Below are 24,468 nucleotides of genomic sequence, written 5' to 3'. Positions count from 1 at the left end.
CCTGGGGGGTTTTGTAAAGTGTTCATGTCATGGTAAAATGAGGGTCGTAATAGAGTTTTTCGAGTAAGCCAGTATCTGTGGTGGGGGGAGGGTCTTGGGAGAAAAGGGGTGTGTCTTATAGAGTGGGTTAGCTTAGGAAGAGGAGGTTGGGTGAAGAGAGAGGGCGGAGAATATGAACATGAAGGAAAGGGTGGATGTGTTAAAGTCATGAATGATATTAGAATGAGTTATAAGGAGCCAATTAGTGGATGGACGCTTATATTGAAGAGGGAAGGGAGGGGTAAAAGGGGGTCTGGGGTTAAGTAGTCTCTAAATTATTCTTGGTTGCTTACTTAACTTGTATTCCTTTCTTTCTTTCTTTTCTTTTCTTTACCTTTGAAAATAAGATGTCTATTCAGTGTGATCTACAGGAAAACATAGAGGCTGAATAGGAGGGCTGAAAAAAGTGGACTGAAGAAGAGCAGGTAGGCGGGGGTTGAGTAGATGAGTTAAAAGGGGTGGATGATAGGGAGTGGGGCTGACGCGTAGAAAAAGAAGGATCTGTGAACAGGGGGGGGGGGGGGGTGGTGAGAGAAGAAGGGGAAGGAAAGAGGGGGGGGTGGCTAAATCATTCGTTTACTCAAGGGATTTTATTTGTAAAAACAAACTTTATATTTATACAAATAAAGACAATAAATATACTCAATAGGAGAATCGGAATATAAATAGTGTAGTATTGTTTCCTCTAAAATTCTAGTAGAAGGGTAAAATAAGAAATTTTATTTGGGTAATAATTTAATTTTGAAAAAAAAAATGGTTCAAATCAAATAATACTAAAAGTTGCAAAAAGCGTCCAGAAATACAAATCGCGCGGGTTGTGAATAAAAATGTGCAAAAAACAAAATGAATCGTCCTTGCCTTTATGAAGAGCTTCGAGAGCATTCGAACGGCGTGTGGGCTATCACGTGTCCGAGAATCACCACAGAGGAACGGGCCCGTCTTTCCTGACCTCGGGAACCCCCCCCCCCCCCGCCACCGACAAAAAAAAACGACATGCGTCGTGCGAAAAACGCAAAAGACATGGGGAAAAAAAAGGGGGGTCAAAAACGCGGGTGCGTGTGGGACTGAGGGGGGTGAGGATGAGGTCCCTGCAAGGCGATTAAGGGGTACCTTAAGTAAAAAAAAGTGGGGTTAGGCAGTTCAAGGGGGTGGGGATTCCTTCCATCTTTTTCGGTCATTAATCGGCTTTTCATCATCGTCCCAGGTGAACGCGTGGGCGTGGTGAATATCGAGAACGGGAAGACATTTACTGGTAAATAATGGTGATTATAAAAATTGTGGGCTGATAGTTAAGGGTATGGTCAGTGAGGTTTTATTGCCGAGGGATGAAGGTGACGTGTCATTGAGAGGCTACACTGCGGTGAAAGAAACGGCGTGGCACACTGTGGTACCTTATAGCGTTAGCCAAGTAATTGGAATTACTGACCGTCCGTCGTGTGCTTGGAATTTGCTTGAAAAGGCGGGTAGGGGGGCCGCTTTCAAAGATTACCACCTAAACGGATGTCTGAGCAAAAAAGTAGCGCCGCCTGTGAGAGACGGATGGACACGTAGAAATATGGGAAAAAAGAAAAATAAAAAAGAGGGGAAAATCGATGAGATCATCTGAGGGGGAGTAAAGAGAGCAGGTTGTAAACACACTTATGCCATCGTGATAGATCCTCTGTAAACCCAACAGACTCAGAAAGAATTTATTGTGTACGCCAATCAAATCTTCGTAGATTATTCTCGGAGAAAAAAAAAATCTCTCTATTCTAACCTACGTAGTATTTCCAATTACAAACCATATTTCACCTCAGTCGATAAAAAATGTAAAATAAATAAATTCGGTTTAGATAATGTAGATTAATTTTTCCATTTGCCAAGAAAGAAAGAAAGAAAGAAAGAAAGAAAGAAAGAAAGAAAGAAATGAGAAGCAACTATGAAGATTGGATGCAGATATGGAGGATAGGAAAGGAATGAGTGAAGGAAGGAAGGAAAGAAAGAAGAGAGGAATTAAGGATTGAAGGAAGGAAGGAAGGAAGGAAGGAAGGAAGGAAGGAAGGAAGAAAGGAAGGCAGAGAGGAATGATTGTAGTAAGGCAGGAAGGAATGATTGAAGGAATGAAAGAAAGAAGGAAGGAATGATTGAAGTAAGGCAGGAAGAAATTATTGAAGGAAGGAAGGAAGGAAGGAAGGAAGAAATTAGAAGCAACTCTGAAGATTGGATGCAGATATGGAGGATAGGAAAGGAATGATGGAATGTAGGCACGCAGGAACGAACGAAGAGAGGAAGGAATGAAGGAATGAATGAAGTAATTCAGGAAGGAAGGAAGGAAGGAAGGAAGGAGAAGCAACTCAGAAGGAAGAAAGGCATGTGGATAGGAAGAATATGAAAAGAAAGAAAAAAGGTGTTCAGTGTCCTCTGCAGATCCCCTGCATGGGCGTATCATCAGAAGTACTTAGATGGGTTCACTATTAGACAGAAAGGTTCCTGAAGGGTTCTTTAGAGGAAAATGTGTAATCAGCTCTCCGAGGTGGTTCTAGCTTGATTGGAACCCTCTCTGATAGGGAACCAGACTCCTGTTGGGTTCTTAACTCCGGGATTCAAGGATCTCTAGGTCAGGAATAAGGAGTACGACGGATCCTCAAGGATACTTTTCTCTATCCTCCTGATGTTCTAAGGCACATTTCATTTCAGTAATTGTATCAGTTTATGTCATTTCTAACACATTTTCCATAATATTTGTAGAAGATAATCGGAAAAGCACAAGTCAGCTAGCTGTCAGAAGGTTTCGTCTGATTGCGTGGAAGACGGATTTTGTGTTGTGTTTTTTTTTTCTGTTAACTTTCGTTTAAACCTCTGTCTTCTACACTACTGCTTCCTCTCATCACCTGCTACACAAAGACCAAACCTCAGCAACTAGCATTAATCCCACTGCAGTCTCTGAAGGTTATCCCCAGTGGGCGTGTGTACGCTTTAAACGATTGCTCTCCTTCTTTTTTTTCTCCACCCATTAGCACATGACATGGATTTATGACTACACAAGAACCCCCAAAAATGGGTTTGTGGCCCCTGTGAGCCGAGATGAGGAAAGGATCGTGTCAGCATGCAGACTCGTCCTTGTGCCTAAACTGAATTGCAGCTGTGCTTGTTGAGTCCTGGATCTCCAGGCTCTCCTTCAGCGCTGAAACGAAGCGGTGCAGCTGGGTGGATTTAACACTAGCGGTTGCACTCGTACTCTGGATCGAGTCGTGGATCAGAACGCGCATCAGGGCTGGGATGTGGGTTGTGATGGGATCATGAGTGGTTAGCAAGGGATGCCGGCATTCTTAGCCCTTTCTTAGCATCCAAATCAGGGAGATAATTGGAATGTAGATAGTAAGAATATGGAAGGAAGAAAGAAAGAAAGAAAGAAAGAAAGAAAGAAAGAAAGAAAGAAGCATCCCAGAGGGAAGAAGGGGATGTGAATAAGAAGAATATGGAAGGAAAGAAAGAAAGAAAGAAAGAAAGAAAGAAAGAAAGAAAGAAAGAAAGAAAGAAAGAAAGAAAGAAAGAAATGAGAAGCAACCCAGAGGGAAGAAAGGGATATGAATAAGAAGAATGTGGAAAGAAAGAAAGAAAGAAAGAAAGAAAGAAAGAAAGAAAGAAAGAAAGAAAGAAAGAAAGAAAGAAATGAGAAGCAACCCAGAGAGAGGGAAAGGGATGTGAATAAGAAGAATATGGAAAGAAAGAAAGAAAGAAAGAAAGAAAGAAAGAAAGAAAGAAAGAAAGAAAGAAAGAAACAAAAAAAAAGAAATGAGAAGCAACCCAGAGGGAAGAAAGGGATGTGAATAAGAAGAATATGGAAAGAAAGAAAGAAAGAAAGAAAGAAAGAAAGAAAGAAAGAAAGAACGAATCATGACAATGAATTATGGAGTGGTGGAATAATGACTGATTAGCCGTTATTGCCGTAATCCTTTCCTTGGCATCCTAATCAGGGAGATAAGTGAAAGATATCACGAGTACATTTTGACTTGTGCTGCAGGGTTCGAGCAGAAGTGGCAGAAGTTACAGAAATTACAGGAGTTATAGAAATTACAGGAGTTATAGAAATTACAGTAGTTACAGGAGTTACAGGAGTTACAGGAGTTACAGAAGGTACAGGAGTTACAGAAGTTACAGGAGTTACAGAAGGTACAGAAGGTACAGGAGTTACAGGAGTTACAGAAGGTACAGGAGTTACAGGAGTTACAGGAGTTACAGAAGTTACAGGAGTTACAGAAGGTACAGAAGGTACAGGAGTTACAGGAGTTACAGAAGGTACAGGAGTTACAGGAGTTACAGGAGTAAGTTACAGGAGTTACAGGAGTTACAGAAGGTACAGGAGTTACAGGAGTTACAGGAGTTACAGAAGGTACAGAAGGTACAGGAGTTACAGGAGTTACAGGAGTTACAGAAGGTACAGGAGTTACAGGAGTTACAGGAGTAAGTTACAGGAGTTACAGGAGTTACAGAAGGTACAGGAGTTACAGAAGGTACAGGAGTTACAGGAGTAAGTTACAGGAGTTACAGGAGTAAGTTACAGGAGTTACAGGAGTTACAGAAGGTACAGGAGTTACAGAAGGTACAGGAGTTACAGGAGTTACAGGAGTTACAGAAGGTACAGGAGTTACAGAAGGTACAGGAGTTACAGGAGTGACAGGAGTTACAGAAGGTACAGGAGTTACAGAAGGTACAGGAGTTACAGGAGTTACAGGAGTTACAGAAGGTACAGGAGTTACAGGAGTTACAGGAGTTACAGGAGTAAGTTACAGGAGTTACAGGAGTTACAGGAGTAAGTTACAGGAGTTACAGGAGTTACAGAAGGTACAGGAGTTACAGGAGTTACAGGAGTTACAGAAGGTACAGGAGTTACAGAAGGTACAGAAGGTACAGGAGTTACAGGAGTTACAGGAGTTACAGAAGGTACAGGAGTTACAGGAGTTACAGGAGTTACAGGAGTAAGTTACAGGAGTTACAGGAGTTACAGGAGTAAGTTACAGGAGTTACAGGAGTTACAGAAGGTACAGGAGTTACAGGAGTTACAGGAGTTACAGGAGTTACAGGAGTAAGTTACAGGAGTTACAGAAGTAAGTTACAGGAGTTACAGGAGTTACAGGAGTAAGTTACAGGAGTTACAGAAGGTACAGGAGTTACAGGAGTTACAGGAGTAAGTTACAGGAGTTACAGAAGTAAGTTACAGGAGTTACAGGAGTTACAGGAGTTACAGGAGTAAGTTACAGGAGTTACAGAAGTAAGTTACAGGAGTTACAGGAGTTACAGAAGTAAGTTACAGGAGTTACAGGAGTAAGTTACAGGAGTTACAGGAGTTACAGAAGTAAGTTACAGGAGTTACAGGAGTTACAGGAGTTACAGGAGTTACAGGAGTTATATGACAACGACCCAAATGAGAGCAGGAGACCGACTGTCCTGAGACGTCCTGGGTCTGACATCTGATCTGAATTACAGTGACCTACAAAAGGTTGTCGCTTTGATCTCTAAAGACTGCGTTAGTGGTTGTTGTGTAGTGTTTTGTTCTGTGTTATTTTAAAGCTCTGTACCTATTTAAAACTTTTACTTTGAGTGAAATCTGCACAGACAAAATACATCCTGACTCAGACATAATATTACACACCTGGCTTATTTTATTATGGCTAAAACCCACCTCACCCACCATCGGCATCATCGTCCAGGAAAAAACATCTACAAGAAAATGTTTTTGAGTTTCTTTTTGCCTTTGAGGTTATTAACCTGTAACCTGTAAACAGGGGGAGGTTTAGTGTTGATTTCTGAATTAGAATTAAAAGCAGGAGACATGATGCTAACTCATATGAGCTCTAGCTGCGGTCTCAGTAACTCAGTAATTCTTTCTTTCTTTCTTTCTTTCTTTCTTTCTTTCTTTCTTTCTTTCTTTCTTTGTCTGTCTGTTTCTCTTTCTGTCCGTCTCTCTGTCTAACTGTCTGTCTTGCTCTCTGTTTATTTCCTACAAACATTTTTTTATTTCATTCCTCATTCCTATCTGTCACTTTATCTTTCTCTCATGTCTATCGATTCTTCATCACTATTAGTCTCTCTCTCTTTCTGTCTATCTCTCTTTCTACCTCTCTGTCTGTCTGTCTGTCTTTCTCTCTCTCTCTCTCTCTCTCTCTCTCTCTCATTTCTTCATATGTTCATCCATTCTCCATTTCTTTCTGTCTATCTGTCTGTCTACCTCTCTGTCTGTCTGTCTGTCTCTCTCTCTCTCTCTCTCTCTCTTTCTTTTATTTTTTGTGTATTGAACCCATTAATGTTTCATTGTTAGCTTGTGGTAATCAGGTTGAAACTCGGCCAGTTCATTAGCATTTCTCAACTGGAGCAGAGTTGAGCAGAAATCAAAAAAACAGCTGGACGCTCAAACTGTAACGGATTTAGCTTTTTCTTATTTTTTAAACATGTACTAGTTCGGGGTTCTCTTTTTCCTACTAAAATTAATAATAATAATACACATGCATGACTAGTCATAATTTGATATAATAAGCATTTTCATTGAACCGTAGCTCGATATTTTAATAGTCTGTCCAATATAGTAGCTAGGGCTGAGCGATAAAACGATAACGATATTTATCGCGATAGACACGAGATCGATAGCAATAAAATATGTGTTCGATAAAACGTTCGAGATTTTTTATTCTTTGTCGGAAGAAAACAGAGATTGCGAAGCAAGTTTGATTGCATTAACAAAAGCACTTGCTCTCTGGTAACCTAGCAACGTAGGAAGTGACACGCTAACAGCCAATCATGTAACAGTATCATGTTTAGTCATCTCACCAGTATGGCAGTTTGTTTGGATATTATAAGTCTGACCGTAGTCACAACAATGTCGTCTGCAAATTATGCAAGACCGTCATCCCTGCGATTTTATTACACGTTATTAAGCATTTCTTACATTTTCTGTCATTTCACACCTTAAACGTTAAGAGATAATAGTTAAGTGTTCATTGTGACTTTAGACTTATGTTTACATTCTAATTATTGGAGGTTTCCTGGTCGCTGTCTTAATAACTCAGAGGATTCTGATCAGAAGAAGGTTAAGTTTAAAATAAAAATGTTTGTTTTCAATGGGTCATAAAAATTATCAATAATTATCGATATCGACCGTTATGGAACACTGATATCGTGATACACTTTTCAGCCGTATCGCCCAGCCCTGATAGTAGCAAAAGAAAATATCACTGGATATTATATAGAGATTTATGAAAGGATTTTCAATTTTCCAGCGGAGAAAATCAAAAAGTTTTTAGAACGAAAAAAAAAAAAAAAAAGACTAACACACATCGTTATAATTGTTGCTAGATAATTAAGAATTAAAGGCTCTATTCTTGGTGCTCAAAGAGCAGAAAGATTTGGCTGTGTTTCCTGTTTCTCCCTCTGTAAATCTGTCTTCGCTCAGCTGAGATAAACCCACAGCTTATTCCCTCAGATCCCTTTCAGGATCGGCTCAAGGCTTTTAGAAGCGAATTTTGTCCCGGAACGTTCTTCGTCTGGTGTCAGTGAAATGCTGAAAGGGATTGAGAAGAGCCTGTGTGGGATTATGGGTAATGAAACATGAGATGCGGTCAGTGTGAGTTCCACTGTATGATAGCAGGCTGAAGTGGTTGGAAGCAGTGATTAGTGTCTACATATGGTCACCGAGCTGGACAGTGTCTGAAGGAGCCTGAAAGGCAAGCGGCAACAGGGAATTGTGGGGAATTTTGCCACCCTGGTCTCGCTGGAAGTATTTGATGGATTCTAATCAGGACTACTAAACGGAGCGACTGTTATGATTTGCTATAAACTTCAGCTTTAGAAACTTGCCCTGCTGTCAGAAATAGCCCCACTTCAGCTTTATCCTCAGTCCCAAAGCAGCGATAACACCAGCAGCTCGTGTGTCGTGCCTTTCACAAGCCCCGGCTCTATTATAATTTTAGCTATGATTGATAATAACAGGGAGTGTATTAATGTCTCAGTGAGACTCACTAAAGTAATTGTCCTTAAATGAATCATTCTCCGCTGTGTCAAATGTGTGTGTGGGGAGTTAAAGTTGCATCATATGCTAGAGATAAGTCTGCTTTGGGGACCAGCCAGTATCAACAGAACTGTTTTATTACTGCAAAAAAAAAACTCCACAAAAAGCAAAGTCGGCTCAAAGGCCAAGAGGAACATGGTCAATTCAATTCAATTCAATGTTATGTGTATAGCACTTAACATTAGAACTCATACCGTAGCACTGTAACAATGGAAACTGTCTCAAAGCAGCTTTACAGATCACAAGAAATATAGTACTAAAAGTTAATTATACAAGATTAATATTAGGCTTATATGTAAACGTGTTTGTATTTATCTCTAATGAACAAGCCTGAGGTGACTGAGGTGACTGTGGTGAGGAAAAACTCCCTTAGATGGAAGAGGAAGAAACCTCGAGTAAACCAGACTCAAAAGTGAACCTCATCCTCATTTGGGTGACACTGAGGGTGTGATTATAAACTGTTATAAACACCAGAGTGTGTTATTATGAATAATGTCCTTTCTACAGTCAGATGCAGTCCGATAATTGTGTATCGATGAGGAGGTCGTTGTCCTCAGAGACCACATGGAGTTAGCATCTTCTCTTAGAATGAAGCGGAATCCAATCTCTAGATGCCTCGGGAAGGGAGAGGAATTAGCGTAGCTGCAGTTCATAATATTTACCAGCACTAGATAATAATTTACATTTAATCAGATCGACTAGAGCACAAGGTTATAGCATGTATAATGTGTATGCCTGGCTAAAGAGATATCTATTTAATACTTCAGACAGATATGATTTAATGTTTAGTTTCAAGTACAAGTTCATGACAATTTCATTACAAATGCGGTAAAATTATTTACCTCATTTGGGAAATATGTACAAAAACAATGTAGAGATGCTACATAATTTAATTATAATCATTCTTGTGCTTTGAGTCATATGAATAATTATAGATTCAGTTTCATTACAATTAATTAAACAATTGCTAACCAACTAGCAAATAGCTAGCTAGATAGCTAGCTAGATAGCTAGATAGCTAGATAGATAGATAGATAGATAGATAGATAGATAGATAGATAGATAGATAGATAGATAGATGCATGAAGATGTCTTTAACAAATAATTATTAGGATGCCAATTTATTTATATATTTATTTATTTATATATTTATTTGAAGGTTTGTGGTGGAGAATCATCATTAGCAAGCAAAGCCCCAATATCAGTTCTCCAGCTGGGTTTATATATTTTAGCCCAAAGTGTCTATAAACATCTTTAGCAGCAATTGTCAAATCCAATCACGTACACGTGTGAAATTAAAGTGAACGAGTTGCCTTACTGAGTTGTTTTTTTAACTTATTTGTAGGAGATCGTAAAAAAGTTTATTTATGCCATTTGGCAGACACCCTTATCCTTAGTGACTTATTTATCTCCTTTATACAACTGAGCATCTGAAGATTAAGTGTCTTGCTCAAAGGCTCAGCAGCGGTAGGATTTGAACTCACAACCTTCTAATCAATAGACCAACTTATTAAGCTCTGAGCCATTAGTTCCTGTATAATATGTAGACTTTGTGAACGTTGTCCAATCTGTGTAGAAATGACGAGTTTTTGTGTAGATTGTGTGGATTGAGCAAAAGAGCTAACGGTACAACGACCTTCCTGTTTACGTCGTATGCTAATCACAGCATGATTACTGACCAAGGAACCTTGAGGGAAACAATAGCTAAAGGACTGTTTCTGTGAGAATATAATCACATATATTCGTAATAGTCATAGCATATTACCAGATAGCGTCATTAAATTGTCCATAAGTAAAACAATATCGTCTGAGGCGCCGAATTAAATCTAAGTACCAACTATATGTACTGAAGGTTTAAACCTATATGCCGGTCGTTTCCAAACAAAAATACAGCCGATGTTTTCTTGAAGAAGTGACATTTGTGACTTTATTTCATTTGGTGAGTCATTAGCTATTGGCGTGACCTTTGCTATCATCACTGCAGATTCAGCAAACGAGTAAGATCCATGCATGATTTCATCTGCGTTCAATAAGCTAGCAGACTTCGCTGAGGAAACCGTCACGTGCCACGTGCTATGTATTGGATTTCCTAACAGACCGACGTGACGCTCGATCGATCATTTGCGCTGGTTGTTTTTCTAGAACGAAACTGTAATTGGATTAGGTGAGAATTATTCAGCCGGCGTTTCGGTAATTAACGATTTTTTCCTATTTATTTCAGATGTTTTTTTCTTCTCTGATATCTGTGGACAAGCGTAACAACTTTCTTTGTTTTTGTTCTCTCGTTGGAAAGCGTAAAAATTAAACCTGAGGAAAGGCACGAAAAGAGTGAAAACCTTTGACGAGGCTCGGTTTCTGAGAACATGTTGGTTTATAACCTCAGAGCTGAATTCAGAGGATTGAAACCTGTGTGTGTGTGGTATGTGTGTGTGTGTGTGTGTGTGTGTGTGTGTGGTCACACTTCCTGGGTGAGGGTGAGAGAAATGGCTTTGCCATTATCTTTAGATTAGAAGTGGGACCAATGTGCTCTCCTACCATGTCAAGGTGAATAAGCTTTCCAGGTTTTTCACTCTCACTCTCACTTTTTCTCTTTCCTTCTCTTCTTCTCCAACTCTTGTTCTTCTCAAATGGATCACAGGGCAGCCTCAGCTGCTTCCCAGAGGATGGTGGTGGTGGTGGTGGAGTATTGGCATAGTATCTTGCCCTCTAGTCAGTCATGATCCTGGGGATTCTGTTTGTCTCTGTCTTGCTGCTGATAGAGCATCTCACCACATTAAAATCCACAGCAGCCAAGGATCTTACATCACACACTCTGAGAGAGAGCATCCTGACGATGGGGCAATGCCTATCCAGGTGGTGAGTTTACATGAGAGAGAGATAGAGAGTGATTTCCTTGATTAAACCAATTGGATCATTCATTCATTAATTTTCTACCGCTTATCTGATCTTCTCGGGTCACGGGGAGCCTGTGCTCCGAGTCATCGGGCATCGAGGCAGGATACACCCTGGACGGAGTGCCAACCCATCACAGGGCACACACACACTCTCATTCACTCACACACTCACAATCTACGGACAATTTTCCAGAGATGCCAATCAACCTACCATGCATGTCTTTGGACCGGGGGAGGAAACCGGAGTACCCGGAGGAAACCCCCGAGGCACGGGGAGAACATGCAAACTCCACACACACAAGGCGGAGGCGGGAATCGAACCCCCAACCCTGGAGGTGTGAGGTGAACGTGCTAACCATACCCCCCCCCCCCCCCCAAACGAATCAGGCACCTTTATTTTGTTTTCTCCATATGTGATCAAGGGTGGTCTTCCCAGAAAGGAAAGTGATCGTCATCAGAAACATGAATCATCTTGAAGCATCATATTTCCAGAACCATATCACATGCAGTACTCCAGGTATGCGAGCGTAGTCGTGAGGGAGTCCACGTGCAGCAGAAAGGTTCACATTTGTGAGTTCATGTTTGTTTGTGTATATGAGGATCGAGTGAGGAGCATCGCTACCGTCAGACAGATTTATGTACTGTAACTACACTTTTCAAACATCTGTGGAATGCTGTTCAAGGCCAATACAGAAATATGACACTATTCATCAGTCAATAATATTTCTATTAATAGTAAAAGACTGGAAAACTTTGCTCAGCTTATCCTTCTAGCCATGGCAGAAAGATTAAAGATTTTCTTTACAGAAAGGGAAATCCAATAAACCAAAAGTCTGGGGTTTTATTTTATTAATTAAACGAGTCAAATCGTGAGTCATTTGTGAACGTTGTTTAGTTTAGTTTAGTTATGTGAGCGTAACTAAAACTTCATTGTTTATTTATTGAATTGCGGAGACAATTATCTTTTGGAAAAACAATAAAAAAATAACAGTATGTGTTGCATTAAAGGCGGGGTCTCTGATATTTGAGAACTGCTTCAGAAAACCGTGTCGGGCCGCCAAACAAAACAAAAATCAAAACAAACGTGTAGCCAATGAGCAGAAAGGGGCGTGTCTTGTCGATACGGGCAGAGAGAGTGGTCAGTGCACGTGTGTGACGTTAGCAGAAAGCGGTTTTAACATCGACATGGAGGATAAAAACAAAGAAAGGCTTAAGTAAAGTCATCCGCATATTCACAGGTCGGAGTTTCCCGAGTCAATAACTCCTGAGCTAAACGCTGTTACTACACAAAACGCGGTTGTAGCTGCCTCTCTACATTACTACGATAAAAAAGAGGTGTTATTTGGGTAGTAACAATGTTTAGCTCAGGAGTTATTGACTCGGGAAACTCCAACCTGTGAATATGCGACCGACTTGTTTCGATTTTTGTTTTGTTCGGTGGCCTAACGCAGTTTTCTGAAGCATTTCTCACATATCGGAGACCCCACCTTTAAGGGTTATTTTAGAAGCTGCATATAGAATAACAGAGTAGGAATGGAAATATGCTTAGCTATAATTAAACCAAAATTTGCAGTAAATCATGTGATAATTGCAGTTTAGTTGTCTTTTCTTCCACATACCTATGTAATGTTTAGCATTTTTTCATCGTCTCATTATATCGCGTTACTTTTGAAAGAAAAGTGAAGAATAATATAAAAAGTGAACTGTTTATCTTTTCTTTTTCAGTGTTAAATATCGATTCATTAATGACATTTCTACACGATCCACACATAGGTGGTCTTAATGATCTGTAATCTGAACACCTCAAAACAAACTTTCCAGGCGTAAACCTCGACGTAGCTTTTAACTTGAAGTTTTTGCTTCACTTGTTGTTCGAAATGCTGAAGAAAAACCGCCGATTTTCTTTAGTGTCTTTATTTAATCCCTACTTTCTTTGAGGTGTTTGTTATGACACACAGAGACACTGGATCATGTGGGATTTCAGCAGGAGAAAATCTCTAAGCCGTTAATGAGGTGATTAATGTCTCTACCACCTGCTGTGTATCGAAAGCTCATCTTTGTCTCATACAAGCGTATAGTCACACATGCACACACAAATCCTGTCCTTCAACCCCTTATTTATGTATTTATTTATTTATTTATTTATTTAAACCCCAGGCTTATAATCTCCTCATTAATTAAACATAACACATAATTTCAGGTTCGTGATTCGTTGCCTTGATCCGTCATATCTGGGATGATAACCAAAAATAAATAAATAAATAAATACATGATAATAATAAATAGACAAGCCCTAAAACCCTAGACAAAGGAGTAGGTGAATAAAATGGTGGAAATAAAGCCATCAGTGCCATGCTGACATCTCTATGCCTGGTACTGTGTGTGTGGAGATTTGGCTGTGGAGATGGAGATTCGATGACTGTTTTGTCTGGAAACACATTAAGAAGTTTTCCACTCAAATAGAAACATGACTCTGAGTAATTGCAAAGTTTACCAGTCAAACATGGTGCTCAAGGCTACGTCAAGGCTACGTAAGGCTTCATCTTCATCTTGGGATTTGCGGATCAGCTTGGGAAACACACGCTGCATTTATACACACTGAACTACATACACACTGCATTTATACACACTGGACTACATACACACTGCATTTATACACACTGTACTACATACACACTGCATTTATACACACTGTACTACATACACACTGCATTTATACACACTGTACTACATACACACTGCATTTATACACACTGGACTATACATACACACTGCATTTATACATACTGGTATGTACATACACACTGCATTTATACACACTGGTCTGTACATACACACAGCATTTATACACACTGGTCTGTACATACACACTGCATTTATACACACTGGTCTGTACATGTGCTTGCTCATGAGCTTCTAATATTTGATGGTTATGGTTGATGGTTATGTCTATGGTTACCAAAATAGTAGAGAAAAACTGTCCTGCTCGTTTTAGATCGGACGTGCGGACAGAAAACATTCTGCCGAATGAAAAAGTTCCCTGAGTCAATTTCCATTCGTCCAGTTTACTGATAAAAGTGTTAGTAGATTGTATATCTTATTTATACCAAGGTGCTTTTGAATTCTCAGTTCTGATTGGTCAGATTTTTTTTTTTCACAGATGTCATTAATGTAATTAATGTCAGGTGTCCTTTATCGTTTCGATAAATACTTACACTGGGATTTGTAAGGTGGACATTCCGAATAATCGAAACCTATTTATAAGCGAAATAGCTTCCGTGAACCTGATGCTATCTGATGCCAATTGGAAGCGGCGCTCTGTTTCTCTGTTCTGTCAATCACAGTGACACCAGCCAATCTGTGACATCTGCGAGAATGCACGAAGAAGGGGCGGACAGCACTTTCCAGCGTGTTACACGACCCATTCATGCAGCAAGAGTTTGAATAGATGCAGTTTATAGAAACACGTGATAGATTTCACCCTCCGCAGTCGCTAGCTGTCTTATGATAACGGACCAGTGGGTGGTAATTAGTGAAGATTTAACTAAGGAGAAAATTGGGGGAGAAAAATGTTGGGTTTCATCCAGGAAGACAACAGTAAAACTTTCTGATAAAACTTATAGATAGAACTTAATGAACAGCTTTTTGATTCTTCTTAGATTGAAACAGGATGATTTTTCCCCATAGCTGCACCTTTGATGTGTTTTATTCCTTAAATACGAATATTTCCGTCGTCATGAAAAGGTAACATTAAAACTGCCATTTATTTATAGATTTCTTTATTCAAATCCACCCTCTTCCCTCTCAAACATACTGTATGTGTGTGTGAAGTGTGCATGTTCTCCTCGTGCCTCATGGGGTTTCCTCAGGATGCTACGGTTTCCTCCCACTCTCCAAGACATCAGTTGTAGGCTGGTTCACATCTCTAAATTGTCCATAGTGTGTAAATGGGTGTATAAATGTGTGGAGTGATGAGTACATTTAAGGGTCAAAACTTAGTGGCCAAACGATCAACAGTCAATTCATTCTTCATTCGTTCATTCATCTCCTACCGCTTATCCGAACTTCTCTGGTCACGGGGAGCCTGTGCCTATCTCAGGCGTCATCGGGCATCGAGGCAGGATACACTCTGGACGGAGTGCCGACCCATCACAGGGCACACACACACTCTCATTCACTCACACACACACTACGGACAATTTTCCAGAGATGCCAATCAACCTACCATGCATGTCTTTGGACCGGTGGAGGAAACCGGAGTACCCGGAGGAAACCCCCGAGGCACGGGGAGAACATGCAAACTTAAGTTATAGCTTCCTAAACTGGGCATTTCTTTAACTAAGTCTTCGCAAAAAAGTTACATCTGATCTCTTACCCTTAACCTTAACCCGACCGACCCTGTCAATGTAGGACCGACTCAATTTTTAATTTTTTTTTTTTGCTTTAAGTCCGACCGACTTGCCGGTTGTAAATTTGCGTTAAGACCGAGCAATTTTTTTTTTACTCTTCAAACAACTAATACAAAAGCAATAAAATAATATTAATTATATTTTAGTACGTATTGTAAATATATAAATTGCCTAGGCCTACATACAGACGAAGGCTACGTTCTTTCTTTTAAATAAAAACCTGTGACATCATCTATGTTTACACTATTGGTTACCGGATGTCACATTACGGCCTGTGCGTTCGCTTCGTCTCATTCTCTCTCGTTCACTGTCAGAGACGACGGTCCGCGCTCGCTAATGATGGCTGCGGCTGCAGTAAACAAAATGTCCGCGGTCACCGTTTAAAGTCATACGGGTTCGGGCGCCATGATACATCTAAAAAATTCATTAAAACAGCTCGACATCGCTTTAACTTGTCGGTTGCAAATAAGGTTTGCGATGATGCGCCCGAAGGCACGGGTTGAAGACCCAGTCAGTGACGTCACGATATGCTAATTTGTTTAAAGTCATACCTACATAATCACCATCACCAAAATTGTATTTTTTTTTTTACATTGAAACTTGAAAAAAAAAATATAGACCTACCTACCGACCCTTTTTTTTTATCCATGCATAGTTGACCTGTATGCTTTGTCTGCTGCATGCTCAAGCTTGGCATGTTGGCATGACACTTAAAGATTGTATTGCAGTGTTTGAATCGTCAGCTGTGCAAATATAAAGTCCTCCTTCCCTCACCCCCACAACCGCCACCACCACTTCTCCTCCCCTCCCCAGGAGCCTCGATCCCAAAGATCCGCTTTAATATCAGTACTAAAACCTCAAGGGTGCAATAACTGTTTATTACCAGTAACCGAACTTTATAATACCTCCCTCCCTCTAATGCATAATAACACTTATTGAAAACTTGGAGGCCAACAGCTGACCTGTACATGGTTTCCTTTCATTTCTTAATTTCTTCATGCTTTTCTTTCCCCACTTTGTATGTCACAATGAAATAAAGGGTCAGGGGTATTATCTGAATACGGTCTTATTTGTTTCTACAGAGAAGGCTACCTTGAAGATGAAGGTTTTAATAGAAAAACGGGAATAAGGAACGACGACCGACATGGTGAAGGACAATATGGGTTTTGGAGCTTTGAGCTGTCTTTATCAAAGGTTGTGGAGAGAAAAGTGCAGAGACTTGAACAAATAAAAGGTTTTTTTTTGAGTTTTAGCAAGATAGAGATTGATTGTTGTTTTTGCATAGTGTATGATAATATGTGATATCTAGGATAGATTATGAGCTGAAGATCCTCAAACGAAAATATGTTGTACTATCCTATGCAGTCCTCTTATTGGTGGCTTTTTGGACGAATGCTATAGCAGAGCTTCTTGCTTTAAAATAAATAAATAAATAAATAAATAAATAAAAAATCGGGGGGGCGCACGGTGGCTTAGTGGTTAGCACATTTGCCTCACACCTCCAGGGTTGGTGGTTCGATTCCCTCCTCCACCTTGTGTGTGTGGAGTTTGCATGTTCTCCCCGTGCCTCGGGGGTTTCCTCCGGGTACTCCGGTTTCCTCCCCCGGTCCAAAGACATGCACGGTAGGTTGATTGGCATCTCTGGAAAATTGTCCGTAGTGTGTATATCCTGACTCGATGCCCGATGACGCCTGGGATAGGCACAGGCTCCCCGTGACCCAAGAAGATCAGATAAGCGGTAGAGAATGAATGAATGAATGAATGAATGAAAATAAAAAATCAGACCAGATTTTGTTGTAATTTTTGATCGTAGTGGCACTGAATATGGTACCTAAAAGATTCTAGTGTAGTTCCCACACTGGACGTGTTTGCTGAGGTCCAAATCTGAGTGTAATTGTCCCCCCTGAAGCGTTAGTCTCGTGATTCTATCGAACCGTCATGCCTTTGTGTTCATTTTACAACACCAATGCACATGAAGAACACAACAATATCATATCACAGATTTAGTAGAATAGAGGTAGAATAGAACCCTAGGGAACCTGAGATATTGACATGTGACCGAAACAAATATCGGCGATTGTTCTAAGTGCAATAAAAGACAGCTGCTTTGATGCCTGGAAAGAAAACATGCCATCATTTTAAGAGGAGGTCAGTCGGTGTTGGTGGCTGTTCTGTCGTTAAGTGTGTTTCGTAACGCCGCTGGTGTAGATGGGTGGGGCTCAGATTGTACCATGGAGTTCTTATTTACTGAATAGACAATGGCTGGGTAATGTGTCTGTTGTACTGGTGTATTTCTTGAATTGTGCCTGTAAACACGCTTGCATAAGGATTTGTCGCTACTGTGAGCTTTCTGTGCCATTGTCTAATTTGCAGCGAGTCTGTTTGTTGGCTCGCTCGCTCGCTCGCTCGCACTCTCTCTCTTTGACGCCGCAGGCTGTTGTGACAGCAGCTCGGTGGAGCGTGAGAGTACGGGGTTTATTCTCCTGTGCTGTCGAACCCTGCCGGGCAGCGCCAGCTGATGCTGCAGATGGCAGATGTCTCTGAGTGCTCAAAACTGCGTGATTGGTGGAAGTGGCCGTGTTTAATTACTTGTCAGGTTTGATAGGATGAACCTGTAGGATGAACCCAGCTGTAGCGTACTCAACCAGGGTGCGCTCGCCAACTATCCCGCCGGGAGACTCGCCAGTTTTTAAGTCTCCCGTTGCTCGACATATCAATTTTAACAGCGATTTGATCAATAACGGAAGAAAAACACTTTATGCTCCATGTCAAAATCAATAGCTGAGAAATGGTAGAGCAGCGGTTCGAGTGGCTAGCGACTGCATGGCTACTTTTCAGGTTCCATTCCAGGCTGGGAATAGGACTGTTCAGCTTGGTTCTGCACCGGGTTGTTAAATAGGTTTAGACAAAAGTAGCCAAGAATTCAACCCTGATGCGATGCATGTGTAGAACATCCAACGTTGTGTCCAATCCACACCTGCTCCAAGCTCCATTAATGACACTGTTTTCGATGTGGATTAGATTTAAAGACTTATATGCAAGATTACCTATTTTGCTTGACCATTGCCACTGATAAGATTTACATGCAAGGGACTTTTAAATCAGTTATAATTTGTATGGTTGTAACTACATGTGTGCTGTTGTAGGGAATATACAGTGCTGTGTGTTAATGCTGTAAACAAAGGACGCTTTCGGAAATGTAAATAACGAGTGTTTAGTTGTGTTGATTTACATAATGCAAAGTGAGCAAACAAAAGAAAAATCTAAATTAAATCATTATTCGGTGTTACTACTGTACCTTTTGCCTTCAAACCAACACGGAGCGACGGCACGACCCCCACAGAGCCCCGATCTCGACATCATCCGGTGTGTCTGGGATTACACGAAGAGACAGAAGGACGTGAGAAAGCCGACATCCACGGAAGATCTGTGGTTAGTTCTCCAAGACGTTTGGAACGACCTACCGGCCGAGTTCCTTCAAAAACCGTGTGCAAGTGTACTTAGAAGAATTGCTGCTGTTTTGAAGGCAAAGGGCGGTCACAACAAATACTGATTAGAGTTGGATTTCTCTTTTGTTCATTCACTGCATTTTGTTCATTTATGAAAATAAGGACACGATGGCTTAGTGGTTAGCGATTTGCCTCACACCTCCAGGGTTGGGGGTTAGATTACCGCCTCCGCCTTGTGTGTGTGGAGTTTTTGGAAAATTGTCCGTAGTGTGTGAGTGAATGAGAGTGTGTGTGCCCTGTGATGGGTTCGCACTCCGTCCAGGGTGTATCCTGCCTCGATGCCCGATGACGCCTGAGATAGGCACAGGCTCCCCGTGACCCGAGAAGTTCGGATAAGCGGTAGAAGATGAATAAATAAATGTTTAACACTTCCATTTTTGAAAGCATTCTTTGTTTACAGCATTTTTTCACACCTGCCTAAAACTTTTGCACAGTACTGTAAATAACCATGACGTGGTTGGTTACAGTATACCAAATAAATAAATGAATAGAATAGAATAGAATAGAATAGAATAGAAAACACATCCTTAAGTCTTTTATTACACTTATACCACCACAATTATAATAATAATTTTAATATAATAATAATAATAATAATAATAATAATAATAATAATAATAATAATAATAATAATAATAATAATAATAAATATTATTATTATTTTTTTTTCTTTTTTTCACAGATTATAACAGTTATAAACAGCCATTTCCAAGTTAATAACACATAATATAGTGTCTATTATTTAATTAACTTGGAAAAAGACTTCAGGATGTGTTTTCTATTCTACTCTAATCTATTCTATTCGTTTATTTATTGATTTTTTTTATATTTTGTCTGTTTCGTTTTTCACTGCTCTGTATAGCGATGTTAACTGAATCGCTTTAATTTTATATTATTGTTGTTTAAAAATACAGTTGTGTAATAAATGTGTCAATTCGTGTATTATTGTGTACGTGAGTAACGACATTCTGACTTGTTCATGTTACTGAGAAACCACAATGTGCACCGTCCCATGATTGAAAACGCTTTAGTTCTAAAGCACTGACACCGGGGACTCCTTCAGTAAATGTTCAGTAAACTCTCTTACAGGAAACGCACATAAACGTTAATTACTATTTACAATAGAAACACGTATCCGAACGAGCGCATGAATATCACCCTGTGATTGGCAGACGCGTCACTGTCCGAGCTGCTGGGAACTAATCAACACTTTCTGTCTGACTAGAGTGAAGCATTTAGCAGCACTGTGGTAAAGCCATAAGGTTCAGCAGAACTTCCTGCTTGGTTTTAGATCACAATGTTTAAAGGGTTGAGGCGATCTTATGAGAAATTATATATATATATATATATACATGCACATTTTATACCTCATATTTTTTGGAAGCATCTACAGTCTACAGTCTACCAATTCTTAAGTGTAGGTCTATGTTTTGAGTATTGTGTGTGTGTGTGTGTGTGTGTGTGTGTGTGTGTGTGTGTGTGTGTGTGTGTGTGTGTGTGTGTGTATTCTTATACACACTGAGTTCATTAAGTACAGGAGAAGTCTATCCAATTCGACATGAACCGGCAACTTTGTGTAAAATACCTTAAATTGCCATAAATTGCTTAAATTTGTTCCAGTATGTAACCTTTGTCTCCTCTTCTCTAGAGAGAGAGCAGAGAGCAGAGAGAGGAGAGAGAGATAGTAGCGGAGAGAGAGAGAGAGAAGAAAGATAGAAGGCATAGCGAGAAAGAGAGAGAGGAAAAGAGAGAGGGGAAGAGAGAGATAGAGAGAGAAGAGAGAATGAGAGAGCTAGAGTAGAGAGCGAGAGAGTAGAGATAACAAAAAAAGAAACAGACGAGAGAGAAAGAGTAGAGAGAGAGAAGAGAGAGAGAGAGAGCGAGAGAAAAAAAAATGAAAAAGTAGAGAGAGATGATAGGTTAAGAGAGAGAAAAGAGAGAGAGCGAGAGAGAGAGAGGATAGGATGAGAAAAAACAAAAAAAAATAAAAAGAGAGCGAGAGATAGCTAGATAGAGAGATAGATAGAGATGAGTGAGAGAGTGTATATCAGGAGAAAAAAGAAAAAATAGAGAGAGAGCAAAGAGAGAGAGAGAGAGAGCTATAGAGGCTAGGTCGAGAAGAGAGGAGAGAGAGAACAAAAAGAAAAAAGAGAGAGAGAGAGAGACGCGAGATCGAGATCACACCATCACCATCTCTATCTCTCTCTCTTTTACTCTCTCTCACCCTCTCTCTCTCTCTCTCTCTCTCTCTCTCTCTCTCTCTCTCACACCATCACCATCTCTTTCTCTCTCTCTTTCTCTCTCTCACACTCTCTCTCACACACACCATCACCATCTCTCTCTCTCTCTCTCTCTCTCTCTCTCTCTCTCTCTCTCTCTCTCTCTCTCTCTCTCTCCAGTGTGCACAGGCACAGAAAACAAACTGAGCACCCTGTCTGATCTAGAACAGCAGTACCGGACCCTGCGCAAGTACTATGAGAACTGCGAGGTGGTGATGGGCAACCTGGAGATCACCAGCATCGACCGGAGCCGGGATCTGTCGTTTCTCAGGGTAGGAAATGAACCGCTGCTCATCCGGGCTTCCGTTGACTCATTGTTCATGGCTGAAAAGCCAAAAACTGTCATGTTCTGGAGTATTTTACAAGCCAACCGTTGACAAAAATGTACTTTACAGAGAAAATGGCAAGGGGAAATATTTCCCAGATTCAGAAGTGGGTGTGGCCTAAACGTATATCTTTAATTTGTACAGTTATTCACTCTCAGCCATATTACTCGAGTTCATAACAAGTCTCTACAAGACAAGATTTCTGTCTCCTCTGACTGAGTAAGCTGGCTATCTTTTTGTTCCTAGATTACATAATTATTTATTATCACTGGCAGCAATAAGAGTATTTTGTTGTCAGTATCCTGATTTATATATTCAGGATATCAGATTTAAATGTGTCTCTAATGAGCAAGACAGAAGTGACGGTGGTGAGAATCATCTCCCGGTGATGATTTGAGGAAGAAACCTTGAAAGGATTCAGACTCCAAAGTGACAACAGAAAGTGTGATACTATCGTCTGAAATTGCATTTGTGTAAGCAGGATATTCCAACTGTTTATGGCTTTAGTCTTAAACCCTCTTCATGGTTTCTAAGTGGAACCATCCGCAGTAAACTCGTGTATCTCCGGACTGTTCATATGGTCTGTAGGAGCCAAAAAAGTCAAAAACATGTATTTAATATTGTAAATTTAATGTTTACTATGTCAATGTTCAAGTTCACTTGCTTATGGTGTTTTGTGCTCCCCCTGTGGTGAATGGGAAGAGTTGCACATACCTTGCCACATCCTGTAAGTAGCTATATTTGACAGGAAGTGATGTGGCAAGGGGAAGTGGGAAGGGAGATGGTTTTTTGACCTCATGCACAAGGTGGATTTGGATGTATCTTTTCATGTGGACGAGGGATCGAATCCTCACTTCAACTATGTAGTAGCGTCAACTTTACTTTCCCACAGGTGACGGTTAAACTCAAAAGGAAGCCATTACATGGTCCTCGTATCTTCGGCCTTCGGTCGGTAGGAACGATCGGGCATCAGAGATCAGGGTCAGAAGAGATTGTAGGTTATTTATATTTCTTATGGTGTGAAGACTTTGTAAATAAAAAAAAAATCCTGTTTCTTTAATGAATTAGGTCAATTTTATATAGGAATAGGATTGTGATATGAGAATCTAATTTTATTTTCAGCAAGTATGGCAAGGTCATTGTTAGGTCAAGCTGCCGGATCTGACCACTAACTACCTACAATAGTCTAATGAGAAGAAAAACAAGACAATAGTACACCTTCTATTTATATGTCTATTGTTCTTGTTCTTTCGGCTGCTCCCTGTTCAGGGTCGGCGCCGTGGGTCATCTAGTCTGCGTATTTTGAGTTGGCTCAGACTTTACGCCGGATGCCCTTCCTGATGCGACCTTCCCATTTTACCCAGCCTTGGGACCAGGACTGAGAGTTAGCTCTTGAGTGACTCCTTGCCTGGGAATCGAACCCGGGATCCTGTCACTGGACCACCAAGAGACCCTCCTATTCCTATGTTTATTTAGTTCTCATTGTCTGTTCCTTCTGAATCATGTGTTCATCTGTGGTTATTGTTCAGCACATGCCTATTTAGAACCACTGCGAACAGGAGGTTGGATGATCCAGAGACAGAAACAAAAGAGTGAAGCAAAGTGCAAATGGGGTAATTTGGCATTTTGACCTCGTCAGTCTCCTGATTGGCTCCATTGTTCAGTCTCATGTCAGATCATGTCAGAGTGAGGGGAAATCACACTGAGCGGTAATGGGGCAGTTGAGAAAGGTCAGTGTGTTTTTCTTGCAGAAACGTTGAAGTGATGTCTGGGTGTGTGGGGTAGGTTTAGACATGGCTGGCAACCCCTGCTGACCTGCCTTTCACACCAGTCCCTGGTTGACTGATTCAGACTCCGTCCACACTGAATTCGATTGAATGTTCGATTGATTTGAGTGGATGGGGAAACAGTGAAGCCCTGCCAGGAAGTAATTGTAGCTGAGTTGCTAACAGTCTCTATCTTGGCTCGAGTCTGGTTACTCCTGCAGCGATGCACACAAAGCTGAACTCAGTAGACTGAGTGTTACTTTAGAAAATACAGAAACAAACCCCAATCAAGTTAGAGTACAATATATATATGTATATACACTACAGACCAAAAGTTTGGACACCCCTTCTCATTCAAAGAGTTTTCTTTATTTTCATGACTATGAAAATTGTAGATTCACACTGAAGGCATCAAAACTATGAATGAACACGTGTGGAATTATATACGTACATAACAAAAAGGTGTGAGACGACTGAAAATATATCATATTCTAGGTTCTTCAAAGTTTTGCTCCACCTTTTGCTTTGATTACTGCTTTGCACACTCTCGGCATTCTCTCAATGAGCTTCAAGAGGTCGTCACCTGAAATGGTCTTCCGACAGTCTTGAAGAGTTCCCAGAGATGCTTAGCACTTGTTGGCCCTTTTGCCTTCACTCTGCTGTCCAGCTCACCCCAAACCGTCTCGATCGGGTTCAGGTCCGGTGACTGTGGAGGCCAGGTCATCTGGTGCAGCACCCCATCACTCTCCTTCATGGTCAAATAGCCCTTACGCAGCCTGGAGGTGTGTTTGGGGTCATTGTCCTGTTGAAAAGGTGGTGTGTCCAAACTTTTGGAAGGTGTGTCCAAACTTTTGGAAGGTGTGTCCAAACTTTTGGAAGGTGTGTCCAAACTTTTGGTCTGTACTGTATGTATGTATGTATGTATATATATATGTATATATATATATATTACATATAGTTTAAATACAACTACTACTTTTATTACATTTCTAAGGACTAGACTGAATGATATGGCGTGAGCATTGAAGTGAACCAGTTTAGGTGTGAAATCTCATCAGGATGTTGTCGCTGAAGGGGTTAACTATAGTGGTACAGTTTGGTGATTAAAATGTTGAAGTACTATATATGCATCATAGCTTCGAGTCTCGTGTTCAGGGCTTATACACATACACACTCGGATCATGATGGATGTTTTAATGCAAACT

At 40.5% G+C, this 24,468-nt stretch overlaps 1 protein-coding gene across 1 annotated transcript in view; it reads left to right on the top strand.

The window, feature by feature from the left end:
- LOC113641643 (receptor tyrosine-protein kinase erbB-4-like) overlaps positions 1-24,468 on the top strand; it is a 249,297-nt gene that overhangs the window by 173,574 nt on the left and 51,255 nt on the right. Inside the window, exon 2 of the mRNA XM_047814858.1 lies at positions 21,292-21,443. Coding sequence (XP_047670814.1) covers positions 21,292-21,443 — 152 coding nt within the window. The remainder of the gene's footprint in view (positions 1-21,291; positions 21,444-24,468) is intronic.

The sequence above is a fragment of the Tachysurus fulvidraco genome, chromosome 6, assembly GCF_022655615.1.
Source record: "Tachysurus fulvidraco isolate hzauxx_2018 chromosome 6, HZAU_PFXX_2.0, whole genome shotgun sequence".
In the NCBI taxonomy this organism is placed as follows: Eukaryota; Metazoa; Chordata; class Actinopteri; order Siluriformes; family Bagridae; genus Tachysurus; species Tachysurus fulvidraco.
The sequence above is the reverse complement of the archived record's forward strand: the minus strand, read 5'-3'. Positions and strand labels throughout refer to the sequence as shown.